At 38.9% G+C, this 20,016-nt stretch overlaps 1 protein-coding gene across 2 annotated transcripts; it reads right to left on the bottom strand.

The window, feature by feature from the left end:
* Nucleotides 1-3,398: 3,398 nt before the first annotated feature.
* On the bottom strand, nt 3,399-7,969 carry ARMCX5 (armadillo repeat containing X-linked 5). Of its 2 annotated transcripts, none has more exons than XM_047075720.1 (3): nt 7,926-7,969; nt 7,643-7,702; nt 3,399-5,657 (listed from the first exon to the last, which is right to left on the bottom strand). In XM_047075720.1, exon 3 carries the CDS (start codon nt 5,201-5,203, stop codon nt 3,728-3,730), a length of 1,476 nt encoding a protein of 491 aa, XP_046931676.1. In that variant the 5' UTR covers nt 5,204-5,657; nt 7,643-7,702; nt 7,926-7,969; the 3' UTR covers nt 3,399-3,727. The 2 variants fall into 2 exon arrangements, with proteins under 2 accessions (XP_046931676.1, XP_046931675.1); XM_047075719.1 differs by lacking the exon at nt 7,926-7,969 and adding an exon at nt 7,809-7,892.
* Between the last annotated feature and the right edge of the window lie 12,047 nt (nt 7,970-20,016).

Raw genomic sequence — 20,016 nt, 5'->3', positions numbered from 1 at the left:
CAACACCATTAGTCATTAGGGAAATGCAAGTGAAAACCACCATGAAATACCACTTCACACCTATTAGGATAACTATTAAAAAATGGAAAATAACAAGTGTTGCTAAGGATGTGGACAAACTGGAACCCCTGTATGTTGCTGTTGGAAATGTAAAATGATGTAGCTGCTATGGAAAACAGTTTGGCAGTTTGTCAAAAAGCTAAAACATAGAATTACCATATGGCTCAGCAATTCTAGTTCTAGGTATATATTTAAAAAATTTCAAAGCAGAGATTCTAATAGATACTTGTTCGCCAATGTTCAATGCAGTATTATTTATAATAGCCAATAGGTGGAAACAACTTAAATGCCCATCAAGTGAATGGGTAAGCAAAATGTGGTGCACACACACACAGTGGAACAATACTTGGCTATTAAAAAGGGATAAAGTTCTGATACATGCTACAACATGGATAAACTTTGAAAACATGTTAAGTGAAATAAACCAGACACAAAAGAACACATATTGTATGAAAAATGTACCCATTTATAAGAAATATTTAGAATAGGCGTATTTATGGAGACAGAATGTAGATTGGGAATTACCAGGGGCTGAAAGGAGTGGGGAATTGAGAGTTATTGCTTAATGGTTACTCAGTTTCTCTTTTGGGAGATGAAAAAGTTTGGAAATAGTATTGATGGCATACTGTGAATGCAATTAATGTCACTAAATTGTGCACTTTCATGTGCACTAAATGGCAACTTTCATGTTATATATTTTACCACAAGAAAAAATGTGAAACATGTTGAAAGTGATGGACCATGAAGGCTTAGTTGGGTAAGGAATGAAGGTAAGGCAGGAGGAGGCCTACACAAATGGAAAAAGCAGAATAGATAAGGGACAGGTGTGTCTGACCACAGTCAAACTTAAGTTTAGGATGGGCCATGTACTTTATTAAGGGCTGTGTGGGGTTACAGAGTTACAAAGTAGGTATACATGCTGGCTCCAGATTCAGACTGCAAAGGTTTGAATATCAGCTCTGCTACTAACCAACTCAATGAAGTTGGCCAAATTATTTAACCAATCAGTATCTCCACTTTCTCACATGTTTTAGGAACTAAATGAGTTAATACAATAAAGCACATAGTATGGTATCTGGCGCATAGTAAGCACTTAATAAATGTATAAATGTTAATCATTATTATTAGTATACACAACAAAAAGTTCACACTTTGGAGTTGAGACATTCTCAAAGTCCAAGCTTCCCCCCTCTAAGCTGTCTCTAAACACAAGCTCCAACTTACTAAGACTCCAGGGTATAGTATAAAGACACAAATGCTAAAATACAGTAGTAAATAAAAAATTTTGGAAATGCAGAAGGAGCTATTAATTCCAACATGGAGAGGGGGGATAAATGTGTCATGAAGACTTCAAAATGACCTGGCATTTGAGACATAAAAGCAGGAAACTGCATAAAATAGTCAGGAAACAATAGCCCAGTGAGGCTTGAATGTAGGTCACATGGTGGGATATAATGGGAAAAACGGAAAATGCCAAAGGATACAGAGGTTTGAAAGCCTTGCTAGGGAATTTGGTGATATTGTAAAGATGAATTCCCATTGAAAATTCCTCTTTTAAATTTGACGGTATGGTGTGCTGTAGGAAGATTAGTTAATTACTTTACTTCATGGCAGGAAAGATGAGAAATCCATCCTGATTTTTACCTACAGAGGCAACATTTTAAGAAAAGTAACATCCAGATCAGCCCTGATACTACATGGTGTTGCCTGAATTATTTTTCTAGAAAAGATGAGATGAGCAACAGGGTTTTGACTTCAAGTACATCCCAGGAAAAATTTGGGAAATGACTGTCTCCCATAACTCCCACCTAAGGAGAGGCCATCAGCTTGTTGCCTTGACACAAATACCTGCATACCTCACACTCATTTTTCTCTTTAGCTGATTGGAAATTCTATAGCTATCAATTGATCTTGTGCTCCATAGGCCATTTAAGACCCGGAATATTTCCAAAGGGTCTGCTCCAATTGTATTGTGAAGACCCCAATTCTCAAATTAGTACACACAGCTAGAATTACAAAGGATTAAAAAACAAATTATAAAGAACTTCAAAAATCATCTAAGTTACAGCTGCACATTGCAAAAACCCTACTTTTTTTCACCCTTAATGAACATATGTGGCCAGTTGCCCTTCATTTTAATTCCTAGATGTATAACAGATAAGTTCAGAACTGACCTTAATAGAAATTAAACTAGGGATAGCTTCTAAAACCAGGAGTACATGACAGACACTCTGTTGAGATTCTTTCAGTTTAGGCCTTCCCCAGAATACATAAATTAGGAGAGAGAGGAAGTTCAAAAGAAAGACTAGTATTTGTACACTGAACCTAATATCTGTATTTCCCAATTCTGGGCAGTAAAGGAAACAGAACAAGAACAGCAAAAGGAGGCAGAGGTGACCCCTGATCCAAATCTATACTCTGGCATTCTATGCCAGCCAGAACCTAGTTTTCATTAAGTATACTCAGGAGGAGCTGAAGCAGTATAGAGAACATGGCTTCAGCTCTATAAACTGTACAAATAAGATAGGATAATGGAATTAGGGAATTAATTCCTTCCTAACTACACATCCCTAAAGGACTTTGGAATCTTGTAGCTATCTCACTGAGCTCAACATTCTGAGCTCTGACCAAAAGGGATCAGCACAAACACAGTGCTGCCACCAAGGATAGGTGCAAATTACCAAGTTCAAACCATTGGCCAGCAAACAAAAGTAACGATGAGAGTAAACCATCACCAAGGCAGGACAAATGAGACTATCCATGAAGCAGTTTCAGTAGTTGGTCTCCAGGAAGACCCTCCTCTGAGGCCCAGGACTACAGGGGAAGGGACTCTCAGATGAAACAGTAAACCTGGTACCCCTGGATGGGCGTACCTGGAGGTTGAGGGCACAGTGGGGCTGGGTCCTTTCAGAAACATACTTCCATTGCTTTTCTGAATGGGGATGAGAACCAGGAATCCTCTTGGGAGCTTAAAAGCTTCAAGATATCCTAATGAGATGTCCTATGTTAAAAGGTGAACAGAAGTTCTGGGATTCAGACTGGAATGAAAGTATCTGTGTTCCCTTTCTCCTAGGTCAGTGTCCTTACCCCTTTCCCCAGATCTGCCCAGATGTCATCTAGTAGTAACACATCTAGTAACACTAGTTACATCTGGTAACAGTCCTGTCTTCTTGTGTAGTGCGATTCTATTTCTTGAACATGTTGAAAGTAAAGGATCTATCAATGTGAGCTTGTTTGGTCTGTACCCTCCTACAAACACCGACAGTGCTCTTTATCATCTTTGTGTTATTTGTGCTTTATCTTTCTGACTAGACTTCAACTAAAGAACTACAACAATGTTTTCACCAGTTTTAGCATGCAACTTTATTAACATGTAAATGAAGCCTCAAACGAATACACTATGTCAATATAAAGCACAGAAATATAGCTTGCTCAGCATGAATAGGTTCATTATCAGGTCACGTTGCAGAAAGATTAAAAATATCTCAATTTATATAGCACAGTAAAAATCAGCAAACATTCAAGCTCTCAAGATCATTTGGTATGCATAAAATTGCCTCCATCAACCAACACAAATAACAAATATTGAACTTACAATTATTATATGCATAGCTTCATATTATAACACAAAAAAAACGTTCATGGCTCTGTGAGAACATACAGCTATTTAGAGTTTAAGTATTAATCGTATAACTTTATCTCTCACCTCAGGATCACTGTGCTCTACTAAGTCTTGGAGTTTCTGACCAAACTCTTTTGCTTCCTGGAATATGGAAATAAGCTCAGATTTAGTGAACTCTTCTTTGGTAAATAGCTTCACCTTCTTTTTGAATTGGAAATTTATATTCTCAAATATTTCAATGATATTAAGAATATTAGCCTTCGACTCATTCTTGTTAAAGGGTGCAACCAATGATGACAGTACTTTGGCACTAATCAGTTCTCTTGTATTGGCTTGATTTTTAGACAAGCGCAAAAACACTTTTAAAACATAAAACTTGGTTTTGACACTTCCTTTGCTTAACAAGGTGAGGAAATCTGGAATGTAATTAATAATTATATGGTGATCCTCAAATTTCACACTCAGGTGCACTAATAATTTTAGTCCAGCCAGTTGCACAGGGGAGTTCAAGGGATAAGAGAATATGTCCTTACAAACTTGATATACATATGACTCTCCTGGTTTTGGTTCTTCAGAAGACTCAGAGTTGTCATCTACTATATTTAAAGCTCTAGGGTGTTCTATAACATTGGGATTATTGACCAAGTTTTCAATCATAACAGTAATACCTACATCATGAATTATATCTTGGGTAAATGGATAAGCAGGACTAATGCCCATTATCATTGTTGCTATTTCATGAATAAAAGGATCCTTAGTTAACTTAAGTAGGGCAACGAGTTTATCGAACTCTTTAGGCTCTAAACTAAAGTCACGTGATTTACAGCGGCAGGCTCTTGGATTGGGCCCATACTTTTCTCTATACCTAACCTGGCTTTTGATCTCAGCTAAGGTTTGGAAGTAAGGTCCATTATAGGGTGGGATCTTGGTCAGAGGCCGAATCCCCAGAGGAGTTTCAATCAAGGTCTCAACGAGAGTCCAATTCCCTTCTGGAGGCAAGGATGGCTTCCCTCCCTCTATTGGGACTAGGACACTATACCTGGCCCTTGACCATGCTGCTGCTTTTTGTTTTATAGTGAGTTCAGGTTTGGGTATGGGCTTGGGCTTTTCCTGGATCTTAGGTGGAGGCTTATAAACTTGAGAAGGAGTCTCCTCTTCAGGCCAGAACCAGGATCCTACACTAGGCTCTTCTCCTGTCCAGAACCAGGAGCAGACATTTTCTTCATCCTCATCACTGGACTCCATTACAATACCAGCTCTGTCCCCAGCCCCAGCCCTGAATTTGATGCTGTCCTCTCTCCTTCTCTGGGACCTGGACTCAATATTGACCTTATCATCAGCCTTGGCAAAGGACCTGATATTGGTTTCACTTCCAGCACCAGCCTTGACTTCATACTTGGTCACAGCACTGACCCTGGCCATAGGCATCAGCTTTGACTTGATTTGGGGCACTATACCAGGTTCTGCCAGGGATTTTGCCTTAGTCTCAGTCATGACTCTAGTTTTAGCCATAGCTTCCATCTTGCTCACATCCCTGTCATAGCCACGGCCTCAGTGTAGGTCACTGTCTGTGTCCTGGCCACTGCTCCATCCCCAGACTTGGCCTGGATCTTAGCCTTGGCTCTAGGGTTGGCAGGGCCACTGATTCCAGCTTTTAGGCAAACCTCAGCCCCTCCTCTGCCCCTGCCTTACCCTCAGAGCCAGTCACGATCCAAGTTAAAGACAAGGCCACGTTCTATACCTCCAACCCTGTCTCAGCATTGACTGAAGGTCTGTCCCAGGTTGGTGTTTTCATACAAAGTCCAGTCGTCACTCAGCCCTCTTTCCAACTACAGGCTCTGTCAATGATATAAACAACGTGCAGAAGAAGCTCACTCTGGGAAAGGAAGAATGGCTGTGTGCCTGAGTGCAGCCCTGTGGAGGGTGGGTGTCTTCAGCCACTCCAAGGCCACCAGATCCGCCATTGAAGTTGGACCTAGGGGTGGAGGAAGGAAATGGGGCTTTGAGTCTCTTCCAATTTATTTCTTATGTTTATTAGCACAGAGAGACAGGAGAGTTATGGACATTCAGTGCTAAGTGGGAGAGGTAGATACTTAGCACACTCTGTCCTCATTTCACATTCTCTACAAAACTGAAGGTGCTACTAATCTCGTTTGCAGACACAAAACAGAAGTATGGAGAATGGGTGGGAAAGCTGAATGGGAGTGAGAGAGGCTAAGGAATCCCTAGACTGGCTCTTTATCCCTGCTGGACCCAAGCAGATCTCTACTACTTCATCCTACAGGTCTACTGGGGAAGTCTCCATACTCATACCAAACTTCACTGATCTGGAGAAATTTTCTCCTCCTTTCCTTGCTTCCAATGTTGACAAGACTTACAGCAGACCTACAGGCAGATCGAAGGACAAATAAACAAACAAGAGGATATGGAAACTGATCTCTTGCTTAAAAGATCTTGGTCCCTGGTCCCTGTATTTGTAGTTTGTCTAGTATTTGCCTCCTTCTGGTCCCATAATCCCATTGCCCTAATTCAGGACTGACCCTCCTCCTCCCTGTTGCCCACCATTTTCTTGATCAGTGACTGCCCTTGCATTTCTCTCATTCAAAATTGGCCTGGGTGAATCTTAAGAATAGGAAAAGAAAGTGGGAAATAAGAAAAACAAGCAACTTCCTATACCCCCAAAGCTTTCAAAGACTCCCAACTACATCAGCAGAGGACCAAACAGTGATTACTAAACTGGAGAACAAAAAATAGAATTATCTAGTCTCAATCATCTTCTGTCCCTCTACCCTCACACCAATCGTAATAGACACAGGGCATGTTTCTCTTCATTATTTTCTAAGTTCAAGTTGGGTTGTGACTTGCAAATCTCCACAACTGAGAGTTCCACAGACCTGGTGATGGTTCTGTACACAGAGATTCACAAATGCAGAGATAAATAAAAGGAAACACAGGAGACAATGGAGACTGGGTCCTTGGTAGATATCAGCACCTGAGATCTGTATCCCTTCTGGATACAGGTACCTGTTTGCCAAAATTTTCTGCACCTCTCCTTCTTCTCCCTCCCTCCAAGTTCCTCTGCTCCATTCCAAAAGTCTGACAATTCCCATGCACAGACAACTCAAATATCCCTGCAAGATAGGTGTGGTGATAGTAGAGATGGAAGGCTCAGACAAGCCATGGAAGTTGTTTGGAAGTCAATGAAAAGTATGATTTCCAAATTTCAGGTAAGCTCTTATGCTTCCTTCCTTTTCCTAAAGCCTATCATTTTCTGCAACACAACAGGAGCAAGGGAGGACTGTCTAGAAAGCATGCAGAAAGGAGATCTGGAGTGTCCCCTAGACTCCTACCTATTCTAGTCTTAGCCATCTACCAACTCCAAGCACTGCCCACCCAGGAGAAATCAGGCCAAGTTTCCTTTTCTTATCCCCTTCCTTTGTGGTCCGCGGGCCTCTACAGATCTTTACACAAACATGCTGTACCAAAAACTTAAGAACAGGCCTACACATATAAACACAGGTTACACCCAAAGACCAAATGAAAAGACGGTCGGAGAGACTTGATTATTAATAATCAGACTAGTAACCAGTACATGAAACGATATTCTAATCTAATCCAGGGTCATGATTATCAAACAGTTACAACTTTTCACACTCTCTCCCTCCCAGGGTTCCCCGAACAACCGTTCTCACCGGCAGCAGCCGCCCCTCCTGCTATCATATAAATCGCCATTTCTCTCCTAGAAGCCGCTACTATACTCCTTTACCTTCCCAAACACGGGATTAGTGTTTGCAAATCAAGCTAGCAAGAAGCAGATCATTTTAAATTGATAGTTGTGTGCCACTCAAATTACCCCTGACCCCTCCCTCTCACCGCTGGCGCCCTAGACCAGGTCACGTATCCCACGTACCTCTGATACCCATCTCCACACTCCCAAGTGATTCCCGCCTTCTCACTGACCTGCTTTGCTCGGATCAGAGGGAGTTTTCTTATTTCCTTGCCTCAAGGGGGTGCCGTGATCTACAGAAAGAGGGACGGACAGTCAGATGGATACGAGGACACGAGACAATGGCGGCGACTATGTTTGGGGACTGGCCCGGCACCTGGGATTTAGGACGCGCGATACCTGCTTCGTCAGAGTAAAAGCTGTAATCGGCAAACGATTGTTACTTTTCGGTATATCCCTTCCTCCCGTCCCCAACCCTCCTCTGGGACGCACGCGTAGCAACTTACTAACAGCTACCTTTTCCTCTGCAGACTTTGGCCACGTCCCCAGTACCAAAAGCGGCAGCGGGAGGAGCTAGAGCGTAGTGTAAGGGGATCCGGCTTTATGTAGGCGGAATGATACCAAGCTTTGCATGGCGCCACTTCGCCCTCTGTCTGTGAGCTCCACCCTGGCTATTTCTCCTGGGAAGTGCAGGGGCAGCATCTGGTTATAGAGGAAGCAGCGCTGGACGGAGAGAAGGAAGCCAATATCAAAGGGTCTCGGCATTAGTTCCCCTCTTTCAAGATCTCCCCCACCAGGCCTACATTTTTTTTTTTCTTGAACTGAAACGCATGCGACTTTCGGGGGTCACTTTGCTCTGACCCGATCTTGCGGAAGGATACCAGAGTGTTGTGTTTACACATTTCACCTTTCCAAAGTCCTGGGCCCACCTAAATAGGTGGGTTGGGGGAGGGGACCAAGATAAAAGAGTCTAGAAAGAAGTTCAAGACTGAGAGAAGGGAGTGCATCCTAATCTGTTCTAAAGCTGTGTCCCCTATGAGAGAAGTCCCTCCAAACTGCCATTCCAAGCATTTAATTCTGTGCACGAACTGGGCTACTGTGGGATTGGCTTCTAGAAAACTGCTGTGGTCTAACCTGTGATCAATATCAAACACCTTAGGCTTTCATTGCTTCTCTCCCCTAAGTCTCTCATCTTTATTACTTATTATGTTTCTTGCACTGAAATAGTCGAATGTAAGATGGGGTAAAGATATAGGGAAAACAGTGATGGACGGAGAGAAGCATATTAATACCAAACTACCCCTGTGTGTACCTGTCCCATTCTCAAGCTCTGCCTCCCCTCCTCATGTTCACGATATTTCCTACATCTAAATATGCATGGGCCTGAGCATGGGCAAGAGGAAAACAACTCTGTTCTCATGAAAGAGGATTAATATTCAAGTAACTTTGTACCCATAAATTACCCGTACTGGAGGTTCTAGGGTGGCCTTCCTAAGTTTTTTCATTGTTCATGGGGCCATGGAAAGGAAGAAAGTGGGAGGGGGCTCCCACGGAGGCCTCATCACTGTCTTCTAAAGGAAAGCAGATCTTGACCTCTAACTCAAAGAAATGAACCACTAGTCTGTGCCCAGAGTCATTCTTTCTACCACACTGTTGTTTTTTTGTTCTCATTCAAAATGGTAGCACACTGTGCCATTTCCAGGTCCCCACAGTTGCCCAAGAAAAAAGACTTGTCCCTGTAAGGATCCAGACCGGGTCATGCGCTCCTCCCTATCTGTCACCTCACAGCCAGGTGTCAGGCACTAGGTAGAGCCAGTTGTGGATTCTCTTACATGCTCCTCTCTGAGGAAAAGGGACACTACTCATGCACTTCCCAAGGTAGATCCTAGCTGCTTTCATGACTCCTTTTCTTTTACCACTACATTCTGCCTAATGAATGCATATGCACTTTCTCCCTGACTATATATATTTCTTTGAATTTCCATTCTGAGCAGTATCAGGAGGGAATTTGAATTAGACTGTAATTCAAATTACATGAATTCAAATCCCCTTTCTCAGTCTTTGTTTCCCCTGTTCTCAGGCTTGTTCACCACTGTATCCTCAGTGCCATACATGGAAGACAAAGTAGTCATAGTTGAAGGGGTTGAAGGCCATTGAATCATGAGAATTCCATGATATCTTCTGTTGCTTGTAGATCAATGGCTGTCTATAAGTGTCTTTGTCTTTGATGTCTGTAACTCCAGGGCTTAGCCCAGAGTTTGCCACACAGGAGATGCTTTATATGTAATTTTTCTATGGAGGAAGAAAGCAAGGGTTTACCAAAATATATTTTAGAAAGAAACCTGGGTATCTTCATATCTTATATTGTAATTACATTTGGAAGATACATATAATTTGGATTTGGTATTAGTGGTTTGTTATTCTTTTTTTGTCTTCTATTCATGTTTAGAATTATGCCTTACTAAGCTCCCCAGTATATAGCAAACCCCAATGAATTTATAAAGAAAATATAATGACCAACATCCCGATAGAAAAATAGGCAAATAAATGAACAGACTGTTCATTAAAAAGACAAGTCTATGTTTCTTAAGTATATGAGAAAATATTTCATCTCACTGGTAATCTAAGTGCAATTATAATTATAGTGATATATTGTTTTTCATCCATCATATTGGCAAAGAACAAAAGATTTGGAAACAAACTGTATTGGAGAAGAGGTGAGAAAACTGGCATTCCTATACATTATTAGTTGGAGTATAAATTGTTACACCCTCTGTGAAGGTTATTTGGCAGTGTTTATCAAAATACTAATGTACATAACAATTGACCAGCGATTATACTTTAATAAACTATCCTAAAGTATTATTTGTACATTGAAAAATGCTATATGTATAAGGATATTCATTGCAGAATTGTCTTTAATAGTAAAAGATTGGGAATTTTTGAAATAATCATAAATAAGGGAAGGTTAAATAAATTTTAGTGTATCTCCATGCAACATGCAGCTGTTAAAAAGAATGAGCAGCTCTATCTATGTACACTGATACAGGAATGATGTCCAAAACACATTTTTAAGTGAAGAAAGCAAGATGCATAACAATGTTTAGTGTGCCATCATTTGTTTAATAATATATTTTATTATATATATGCATATAATGAATATCTCTGTTAATATCAACAAGTAACTGGTAATAGGGCTTGTTTTTTGTTTTGTTTGGTTTTTGGTTGTTTTTTTTTTTTTTGGTTTTTTGGAGGATAACCTATTGGCAGACAAAGATGTGAAGTACACTTGATGACTTATGTGTATGAACTTCTGTGCTTTTTGAATTTTGAACCTCATGTTTGTATTAACTATTAAAAATTGTAATTTAAATAAAATATTCCTTAGCATCTGAGGATATTTAAAAACTTAAACCACATGTTCTTAGAAATGCTAAATTCCTCAGGCCTACATACCTGGACTCTAAGCTCGGCCACCATGTCCGTAAAAGACAATAAGAGAGTCCTTTTTGTTTAGGAATGTTTCCAATTCCATAATAGCATTAATGAGGGTAAATGGCTTACCCTCCGGATTTGAAGGACAAGCTTGTTCCAAGAATCCTTTATCTACACACTTCTCCTGTGCAATTCACAATCTAGTTTACTAAGTAAGTCCATAATAAATGATGTTCTAGTACTAATACTACTACTAAAGATAATGCTTTCCATTTAGAAGATTGTGTTTGAATCCTTACAGAAATGTGATGTGAAACAGCACTCTTGATACTCATAAAACACCCAAGGAGTAGAAAGGGTAGCTATTGAAAATAATGATTATGGGAGCTATGCTTTATATTTCATAGGCATCTTTATTGTTTTGGAGAGGTTCCAGATTTGGGCCCTTTCATTGGAGGAAACAGAGAACAGTGAGATAATAGTTCTCATGATCATACTTTTAATTGAATTCATACATTGCTTTAGAAATGTCCCATATTCTGAAAATGATTTAGTTTCTTTTCTATTGCATCATTTTCTTTTTTTTTTTTATATGAAGTTTATTGACAAATTGGTTTCCATACAACACCCAGTGCTCATCCCAAAAGGTGCCCTCCTCAATACCCATCACCCACCCGCCCCTCCCTCCCACCCCCCATCAACCCTCAGTTTGTTCTCAGTTTTTAACAGTCTCTTATGCTTTGGCTCTCTCCCACTCTAACGTCCTTTTTTTTTTTTTTCTTCCTTCCCCTCCCCCATGGGTTCCTGTTAAGTTTCTCAGGATCCACATAAGAGTGAAACCATATGGTATCTGTCTTTCTCTGTATGGCTTATTTCACTTAGCATCACACTCTCCAGTTCCATCCACGTTGCTACAAAAGGCCATATTTCATTTTTACTCATTGCCACGTAGTATTCCATTGTGTATATAAACCACAATTTCTTTATCCATTCATCAGTTGATGGACATTTAGGCTCTTTCCATAATTTGGCTATTGTTGAGAGTGCTGCTATGAACATTGGGGTACAAGTGCCCCTATGCATCAGTACTCCTGTATCCCTTGGGTAGATTCCTAGCAGTGCTATTGCTGGGTCATAGGGTAGGTCTATTTTTAATTTTCTGAGGAACCTCCACACTGCTTTCCAGAGCGGCTGCACCAATTTGCATTCCCACCAACAGTGCAAGAGGGTTCCCGTTTCTCCACATCCTCTCCAGCATCTATAGTCTCCTGATTTGTTCATTTTGGCCACTCTGACTGGCGTGAGGTGATACCTGAGTGTGGTTTTGATTTGTATTTCCCTGATAAGGAGCGACGCTGAACATCTTTTCATGTGCCTGTTGGCCATCTGGATGTCTTCTTTAGACAAGTGTCTATTCATGTTTTCTGCCCATTTCTTCACTGGGTTATTTGTTTTTCGGGTGTGGAGTTTGGTGAGCTCTTTATAGATTTTAGATACTAGCCCTTTGTCCGATATGTCATTTGCAAATATCTTTTCCCATTCCGTTGGTTGCCTTTTCGTTTTGTTGGTTGTTTCCTTTGCTGTGCAGAAGCTTTTTATCTTCATAAGGTCCCAGTAATTCACTTTTGCTTTTAATTCCCTTGCCTTTGGGGATGTGTCGAGTAAGAGATTGCTACGGCTGAGGTCAGAGAGGTCTTTTCCTGCTTTCTCCTCTAAGGTTCTGATGGTTTCCTGTCTCACATTTAGGTCCTTTATCCATTTTGAGTTTATTTTTGTAAATGGTGTGAGAAAGTGGTCTAGTTTCAACCTTCTGCATGTTGCTGTCCAGTTCTCCCAGCACCATTTGTTAAAGAGGCTGTCTTTTTTCCATTGGATGTTCTTTCCTGCTTTGTCAAAGATGAGTTGGCCATATGTTTGTGGGTCTAGTTCTGGGGTTTCTATTCTATTCCATTGGTCTGTGTGTCTGTTTTTGTGCCAATACCATGCTGTCTTGATGATGACAGCTTTGTAGTCGAGGCTAAAGTCTGGGATTGTGATGCCTCCTGCTTTGGTCTTCTTCTTCAAAATTCCTTTGGCTATTCGGGGCCTTTTGTGGTTCCATATGAATTTTAGGATTGCTTGTTCTAGTTTCGAGAAGAATGCTGGTGCAATTTTGATTGGGATTGCATTGAATGTGTAGATAGCTTTGGGTAGTATTGACATTTTGACAATATTTATTTTTCCAATCCATGAGCAGGGAATGTCTTTCCATTTCTTTAAATCTTCTTCAATTACCTTCATAAGCTTTCTATAGTTTTCAGCATACAGATCCTTTACATCTTTGGTTAGATTTATTCCTAGGTATTTTATGCTTCTTGGTGAATTGTGAATGGGATCAGTTTCTTTATTTGTCTTTCTGTTGCTTCATTGTTAGTGTATAAGAATGCAACTGATTTCTGTACATTGATTTTGTATCCTGCAACTTTGCTGAATTCATGTATCAGTTCTAGCAGACTTTTGGTGGAGTCTATCGGATTTTCCATGGATAATATCATGTCATCTGCAAAAAGCGGAAGCTTGACTTCATCTTTGCCAATTTTGATGCCTTTGATTTCCTTTTGTTGTCTGATTGCTGATGCTAGAACTTCCAGCACTATGTTAAACAACAACGGTGAGAGTGGGCATCCCTGTCGTGTTCCTGATCTCAGGGAGAAAGCTCTCAGTTTTTCCCCGTTGAGGATGATGTTAGCTGTGGGCTTTTCATAAATGGCTTTTATGATCTTTATTGCATCATTTTCTATTGAAATTTCCAGGAATGTCTGTTTTACACATGCTTTAACTTATTTTTTATTACCTAAGTTATAAATGTTCACAGTTGAAAACCTAGTAATTATATGAAAATTAAAAGAAAAAGATATTGCATTTCCTAACACTGATAAATACTCCTAACATTTTAGTATATATCCTTCCAGATTTTTAGAAATGCAAATATGTGTATATATATTTACACACCAAACCCTCAACACACACACATCTTCAAAAAAAAGATTTCATTATACTTATTTCATTGTAATAAATTACCTTTCCAGCAACATAAAACATTCTGTTATTTCTCCCATTTTAAAAACATACTATCTTGAGACCTCTCTTTCCCCAACACTTGTGCCTCCACTATTTCTTGCTTCAAAGATTTTTCTACTTGTTTATTTATAGTATTATTTCAATTTTCTGTCTTGAAATTATGTTTAGGAAAATTTTAATGACATAAGGAAAATTCTTGTGAAATGATGCCAAGTGAAAATATATATATATTCTCTAAAACAATTTCATCCAGAATATAAATTATAAAAAGAAATAATATGTGCAGAGAAAAGCAAAAATCAGCAGTAGTGATTGTATTTATGGTTTGGATTATGTGAGATTTCTCACCATAATTTTATATCCTTCTGTATTTCCCACATTTCTACAATAAGTATGTTATATTCATGAAAAAGTCAGTATTATTTTTTTAAAGGACCCCACTGTGGATTTTTTTAAATTGTGGAAAAATACAGACAACATAACATTTAACATTTTAATCATTTTAAAGTATACAATTCAGTGGCATTAAGTACATCCAAAATGTTGTACAACCATCATCATTATCTAGTTTCAGAAATTATTCAGAAACCTCATGCCACTAATCACTCACTACCATTCCTCCCCCACCCAGCTTCTGGCAACCACTAATCTGCTTTCTGTTGCTGTGGCTCACCTATTCTGGATATTTCATATAAATGACTTTTTTTCATTTTCCAAAATGTTTTCAAGGTTAATCCATGTTTTAGCTATTTTTTATTGTGGAGAATGTCCTATAACATAAAATTCACCTTTTTAACAATTTTAAAGTGTACAATTAGTTGCATATAGTACAATAAAGTTTTGTACAATCATCACCACTATCTAGTTCCAGAACGTTTTCATCACTCCAAAAGCAGACCCTATATCTATTAAGCAGTCATGCCCCCATTTCCCCCTTTTCCTAGCCCCTGGAAAACACTAAATATACTTTCTATATCTATGGATTATTCTGGATATTTTATATAAATGGAATCATACAATATGTGGTCCTTTGTGACTTACTTCATTTAGAGTAACTTTTTCACAGTTCATTCATGTTGTAGCATGTACCAATACTTCATTTTGCATGGCTAAATAATATTCCACTGCAGGTATATACCATGTTTTGTTTATCCATTTATCTGTGAATGTGCATTTGGGTTGTTTCCTCCTTTTCACTATTGTGAATAAAGCTGCAGTGAACATTGTTGTATAAATATCTGTTTGAGTCTGTGCTTTCAATTCTTTGGGACATATACATAGAAACAGAATTGCTGGATCATATGGTAACTATGTTTGATTTTTAAAAATATACTTTATTGTCAAATTGGCTAACATACAGTGTGTAAAGTGTGCTGTTAGTTTTTGGGATAGATTCCCATGGTTCATAGCTTACATACAACACCCAGTGCTCATCCCAACAAATGCCCTCCTCAATGCCCATCACCAATTTCCCCTTCTCCCCCAACTCCCCATCAACCCTCAGTTTTCTTTCTGTATTTGAGAGTCTATTATGGTTTGCCTCCCTCCCTTTCTGTTTGAAACTATTTTTTCCCCTTCCCTTTCCCCATGGTCTTCTGTTAAGTTTCTCAAGATCCACGTATAAATGAAAACATATGGTATCTTTCCTTCTCTGACTGACTTATTTCACTCAGCATAATACCTTCCAGTTCAATCCACATTGCTGCAAGTGGGATGATTTCATTCTTTTGCATTGCCAAGTAGTATTCTATTGTATATATAAACCACATCTTCTTTATCCATTCATCAGTTGATAGACATTCAGGCTCTTTCCATAATTGGGCTATTGTTGAAAGCACTGCTATAAACATTGGGGTACATGTGCCCCTATGAATCAGCACTCCTGTATCCCTTGGGTAAATTCCTAGTAGTGCTACTGCTGGGTCATAGGGTACTTCTATTTTTAATTTTTTGAGGAACCTCCACACTGTTTTCCAGAGTTGCTGCACCATTTACATTTCTACCAACAGTGCAAGAGGGTTCCCATTTCTCCACATCCTGGCCAGCATCTGTAATTTACTGAGTTGTCCATTTTAGTCCCTAACCAGTGTGAGGTGGTATCTCAGTGTGTTTTTGATTTGTATTTCCCTGATGAGGAGTGACGCTGAGCATCTTTTCATGTGTCTATTTGCCACCTGGATGTCTTCTTTGGAAAGATGGCTATTCATGTCTTCTGCCCATTTCTTCACTGGATTATTTGTTTTTTGGGTGCTGAGTTTGGTAAGTTCTTTATAAATTTTGGATACTAACCCTTTATTCAATATGTCATTTGCAAATATCTTTTCCCATTCCGTCAGTTGCCTTTTAGTTTTGTTGATTGTTTCTTTTGGCGTGCAGAAGCTTTTTATCTTGATGAGGTCCCAATCGTTCATTTTTGCTTTTAATTCCCTTGCCTTTGGAGATGTGTCAAGCAAGAAATTGCTGCAGCTGAGGTCAAAGATGTTGTTGCCTGCTTTCTCCTCTAGGGTTTTGATGGTTTCCTGTCTCACATTTAGGTCTTTCATCCATTTTGAGTTTATTTTTGTGAATGGTATAATAAAGTGGCCCAGTTTCATTCTTCTGCATGTTGCTGTCCAGTTCTCCCAGCACCATTTGTTAAAGAGACTGTTTTTTTTTTTCCATTGGATACTCTTTCCTGCTTTGTCAGAGATTCATTGGCCATATATTTGTGGGTCCATTTCTGGGGTCTCTATTCTATCCCATTGGTCTATGTGTCTGTTTTTGTGCCAATACCATGCTGTCTTGATGATTACAGCTTTGTAGTAGGGGCTAAATTCTAGGATTGTGATGCCTCCCGTTTTGGTTTTCTTCTTCAATATTACTTTGGCTATTCAGAGTCTTTTGTGGTTTCATACAGATTTTAGGATTGTTTGTTCTAGCTTTGAGAAGAATGTCAGTGCAATTTTGATTGATATTGCAATGAATGTGTAGATTGCCTTGGGTAGTATTGACGTTTTGACAATATTTATTCTTCCAAACCATGAGCATGGAATGTTTTTCCATTTCTTTGTGTCTTCTTCAATTTCCTTCATAAATTTTCTATAGTTTTCAGCATACAGATCTTTTATGTCTTGGGTTAGGTTTATTCCTAAGTATTTTATGGTCTTGGTGCAATTGTAAATGGGATCAGTTTCTTTATTTCTCTTTCTGTTCCTTACATAATGGTGTATAAAAATGCAACAGACTTCTGTATATTGATTTTGTCCCCTTTGACTTTGCTGAATTCATGTATCAGTTCTAGCAGCCTTTTGGTGGAGTCTTCTGGGTTTTCCATTTAGAGTATCACATCGTCTGTGAAAAAATGAAAGTTTGACTTCTTCTTTGCCAATGTTAATGCCTTTATTTTATTTTCTTATCTTATCACTGATTCTAGGACTTCCAACACTATGTTAAACAACAGTGGTGAGAGTGGATATCCCTTTTGTATCCCTGATCTCAGAAGGAAAGCTCTCAGTTTTTCCCCATTGATGGTGATGTTAGCTGTGGGGTTTTCATATATGGCTTTTATGATGTTTAGGTACGTTCCTTCTATCCCGACTTTCTAGAGGGTTTTTGTTAAGAAATGATGCTATATTTGTCAAATGCTTTTTCTGCATCTATTGACAGGATCATATGGTTCTTATCTTTTCTTTTATTAATATGATGTATCACATTGATTGATTTGCAATCACTGAACCAGCAATGCAACACAGGAATGAATCCCATTTGATCATGGTGAATAATTCTTTTTATATGCTGTTGAATTCGATTTACTAGTATCTCATTGCAGAGTTTTGCATCCATGTTCATCAGGGATATTGACTTTTTTTGTGGGGTGTCTGTCTAGCTTGGGAATGAAGGTAATGCTGGCTTCATAGTATGAGTCCATAAGTTTTACTGCCATTTCTATTTTTTGGAACAATTTGAGAAGAATAGGTATTAGCTTTGCTTTAAATGTCTGGTAGAATTTCGCAGGGAAGCCATCTGGCTCAGGACTCTTTTTTGTTGGGAGATTTTTGATAACTGATTCAATTTGTTCACTAGTTATGGGTCTGCTCACATTTTCTATTTCTTCCTGTTTGAGTTTTGATAGTGTGTGTGTGTCTAGGAATTTGTTCATTTCTTCCACGTTGTCCAGTTTGTTGGCAAATAATTTTTCATCATATTCTCTGATAATTACTTGTATTCCTGAGGGATTGGTTGTGATAAATCAATTTTCATTCATGATTTTACCTATTTGGGTCCTCTCTCTTTTCTTTTTGAGAAGTCTGGCTAGGGGTTTATCAATTTTGTTGATTTTTTCAAAAAACCAGCTCCTGGTTTCATTGACCTGTTCTACTGTTTTGGGTTTGTTTGTTTGTTTTTTTGTTTGTTGTTCTATAGTGTTTATTTCTGCTCTGACCTTTATTATTTCTGCTTCTAGTTCTTTTAGGTGTGCTGCTGGATTTTGTATTTGGGATTTTTCTTGTTTCTTGAGATAGGCCTGGATTGCAATGCATTTTCCTCTTGAGACTGCCTTTGCTGCATCCCAAAACGTTTGGATTGTTGTGTTTTCAATTTCATTTGTTTCCATATGTTTTTTTTTTAAATTTCTTCCCTAATTGCCTGATTGACCCATTCATTCTTTAGTAGGATGTTCTTTAACCTCCAGGCCTTTGGAGGTATTCCAAACTTTTTCCTGTGGTTGATTTCAACTTCCACAGCACTGTGATCTGCAAATGTGCATGGTATGATCTCAATTCTTTTATATTTGTTAAGGGCTGTTTTGTGACTCAGTATGTGATCTATCTTGGAGAACATTCCATATGCACTTGAGAAGAATGCGTATTCTGCTTCTTTAGGATGAAAATTTCTGAATATATCTGTCAAGTCCATCTGGTCCAGTGTATCATTTGGGGCCATTGTTTCTTTATTGATTCTCTGTCTAGATGATCTGTCCATTGTTATAAATGGAGTATTAAAGTCACCAGCAATTACCACATTCTTACCAATAAGGTTGCTTATGTTTGTGATTAATTGTTTTATATATTTGGGTGCTTTTGTATCTGGTGCATAAACATTTATAATTGTTAGCTCTACTTGATGGATAGACCCTGTAATTATTATATAATGCCTATCTTCATCTCTTGTTACAGCCTTTAATTTAAAGTCTAGTTTGTCTGATGTAAGTATGGCTACTCCAGCTTTCTTTTGACTTCTAGTAGCACGATATATGGTTCTCCATCCCCTCACTCTCAATCTGAAGGTGTCCTCAGGTCTAAAATGGGTCTCTTGTAGACAGCAAATAGATGGGTCTTGGGTTTTTTTTATTCATTCTGACACCCTATGTCTTTTGGTTGGAGCCTTTAATCCATTTACATTCAGTGCTATTATTGAAAGATAATGGGTTTAGAGTCATTGTGTTATCTGTAGGTTTCATGCTTATAGTCATGTCTCTGGTCCTTTGTGGTCTTTGCAACACTCACAGAGTACCCCCTTAGGATCTATTGTAGGGGTAGTTTAGTGGTGATGAATTCCTTCAGTTTTTGTCTGGGAAAATCTTTATCTCTGCTTCTATTCTGAATGACCATCTTACTGAATAAAGGATTCTTGGCTGCATATTTTTCCTGTTCATCACATTGAAAATTTCCTGCCACTCCTTTCTGGCCTGTCAAGTTTCAGTAGATAGGTGTGCTACTCTTCTTATGTGTCTACTCTTGTAGGTTAAGGCCCATTTGTCCCTAGCTGATTTCAGAATTCTCTCTTTATCTTTGTACTTTGCCAGTTTCACTATGATATGCCATGCAGAAGATTGTCTCAAGTTACATCTGAAGTGAGTTCTCTGTGCCTCCTGGATTTCAATGTATGTTTCCTTCCCCAGATTGGGGAAGTTCTCAACTATGATTTATTCAAGTACACCTTCAGCCCCCTTTTCTCTCTCTCTTCTTGTTCTGGAACTCCTATGATGCAGATATTATTCCGTTTCATTGAATCATTTAGTTCTCTAACTCTCCCCTCATGGTCCAGATTTTTTTTTTATCTCTCGTTTTCTCAGCTTCATCTTTTTCCATAATTTTTTCTTCTATTTCACTGATTCTCCTGTCTGCCTCTTTAA

Source organism: Lynx rufus, unplaced genomic scaffold, assembly GCF_022079265.1.
Source record: "Lynx rufus isolate CCGP_SWC_20201006 ecotype Redwood Valley unplaced genomic scaffold, mLynRuf1.p SCAF_14, whole genome shotgun sequence".
Lineage (NCBI taxonomy): Eukaryota > Metazoa > Chordata > Mammalia > Carnivora > Felidae > Lynx > Lynx rufus.
This window is presented reverse-complemented; position numbering and strand designations above follow the sequence as displayed.

Excerpts from the sequence above, each read along its gene's own strand:
- ARMCX5 (XM_047075720.1), bottom strand. The coding sequence starts at position 5,203 with ATGGAAGCTATGGCTAAAACTAGAGTCATGACTGAGACTAAGGCAAAA.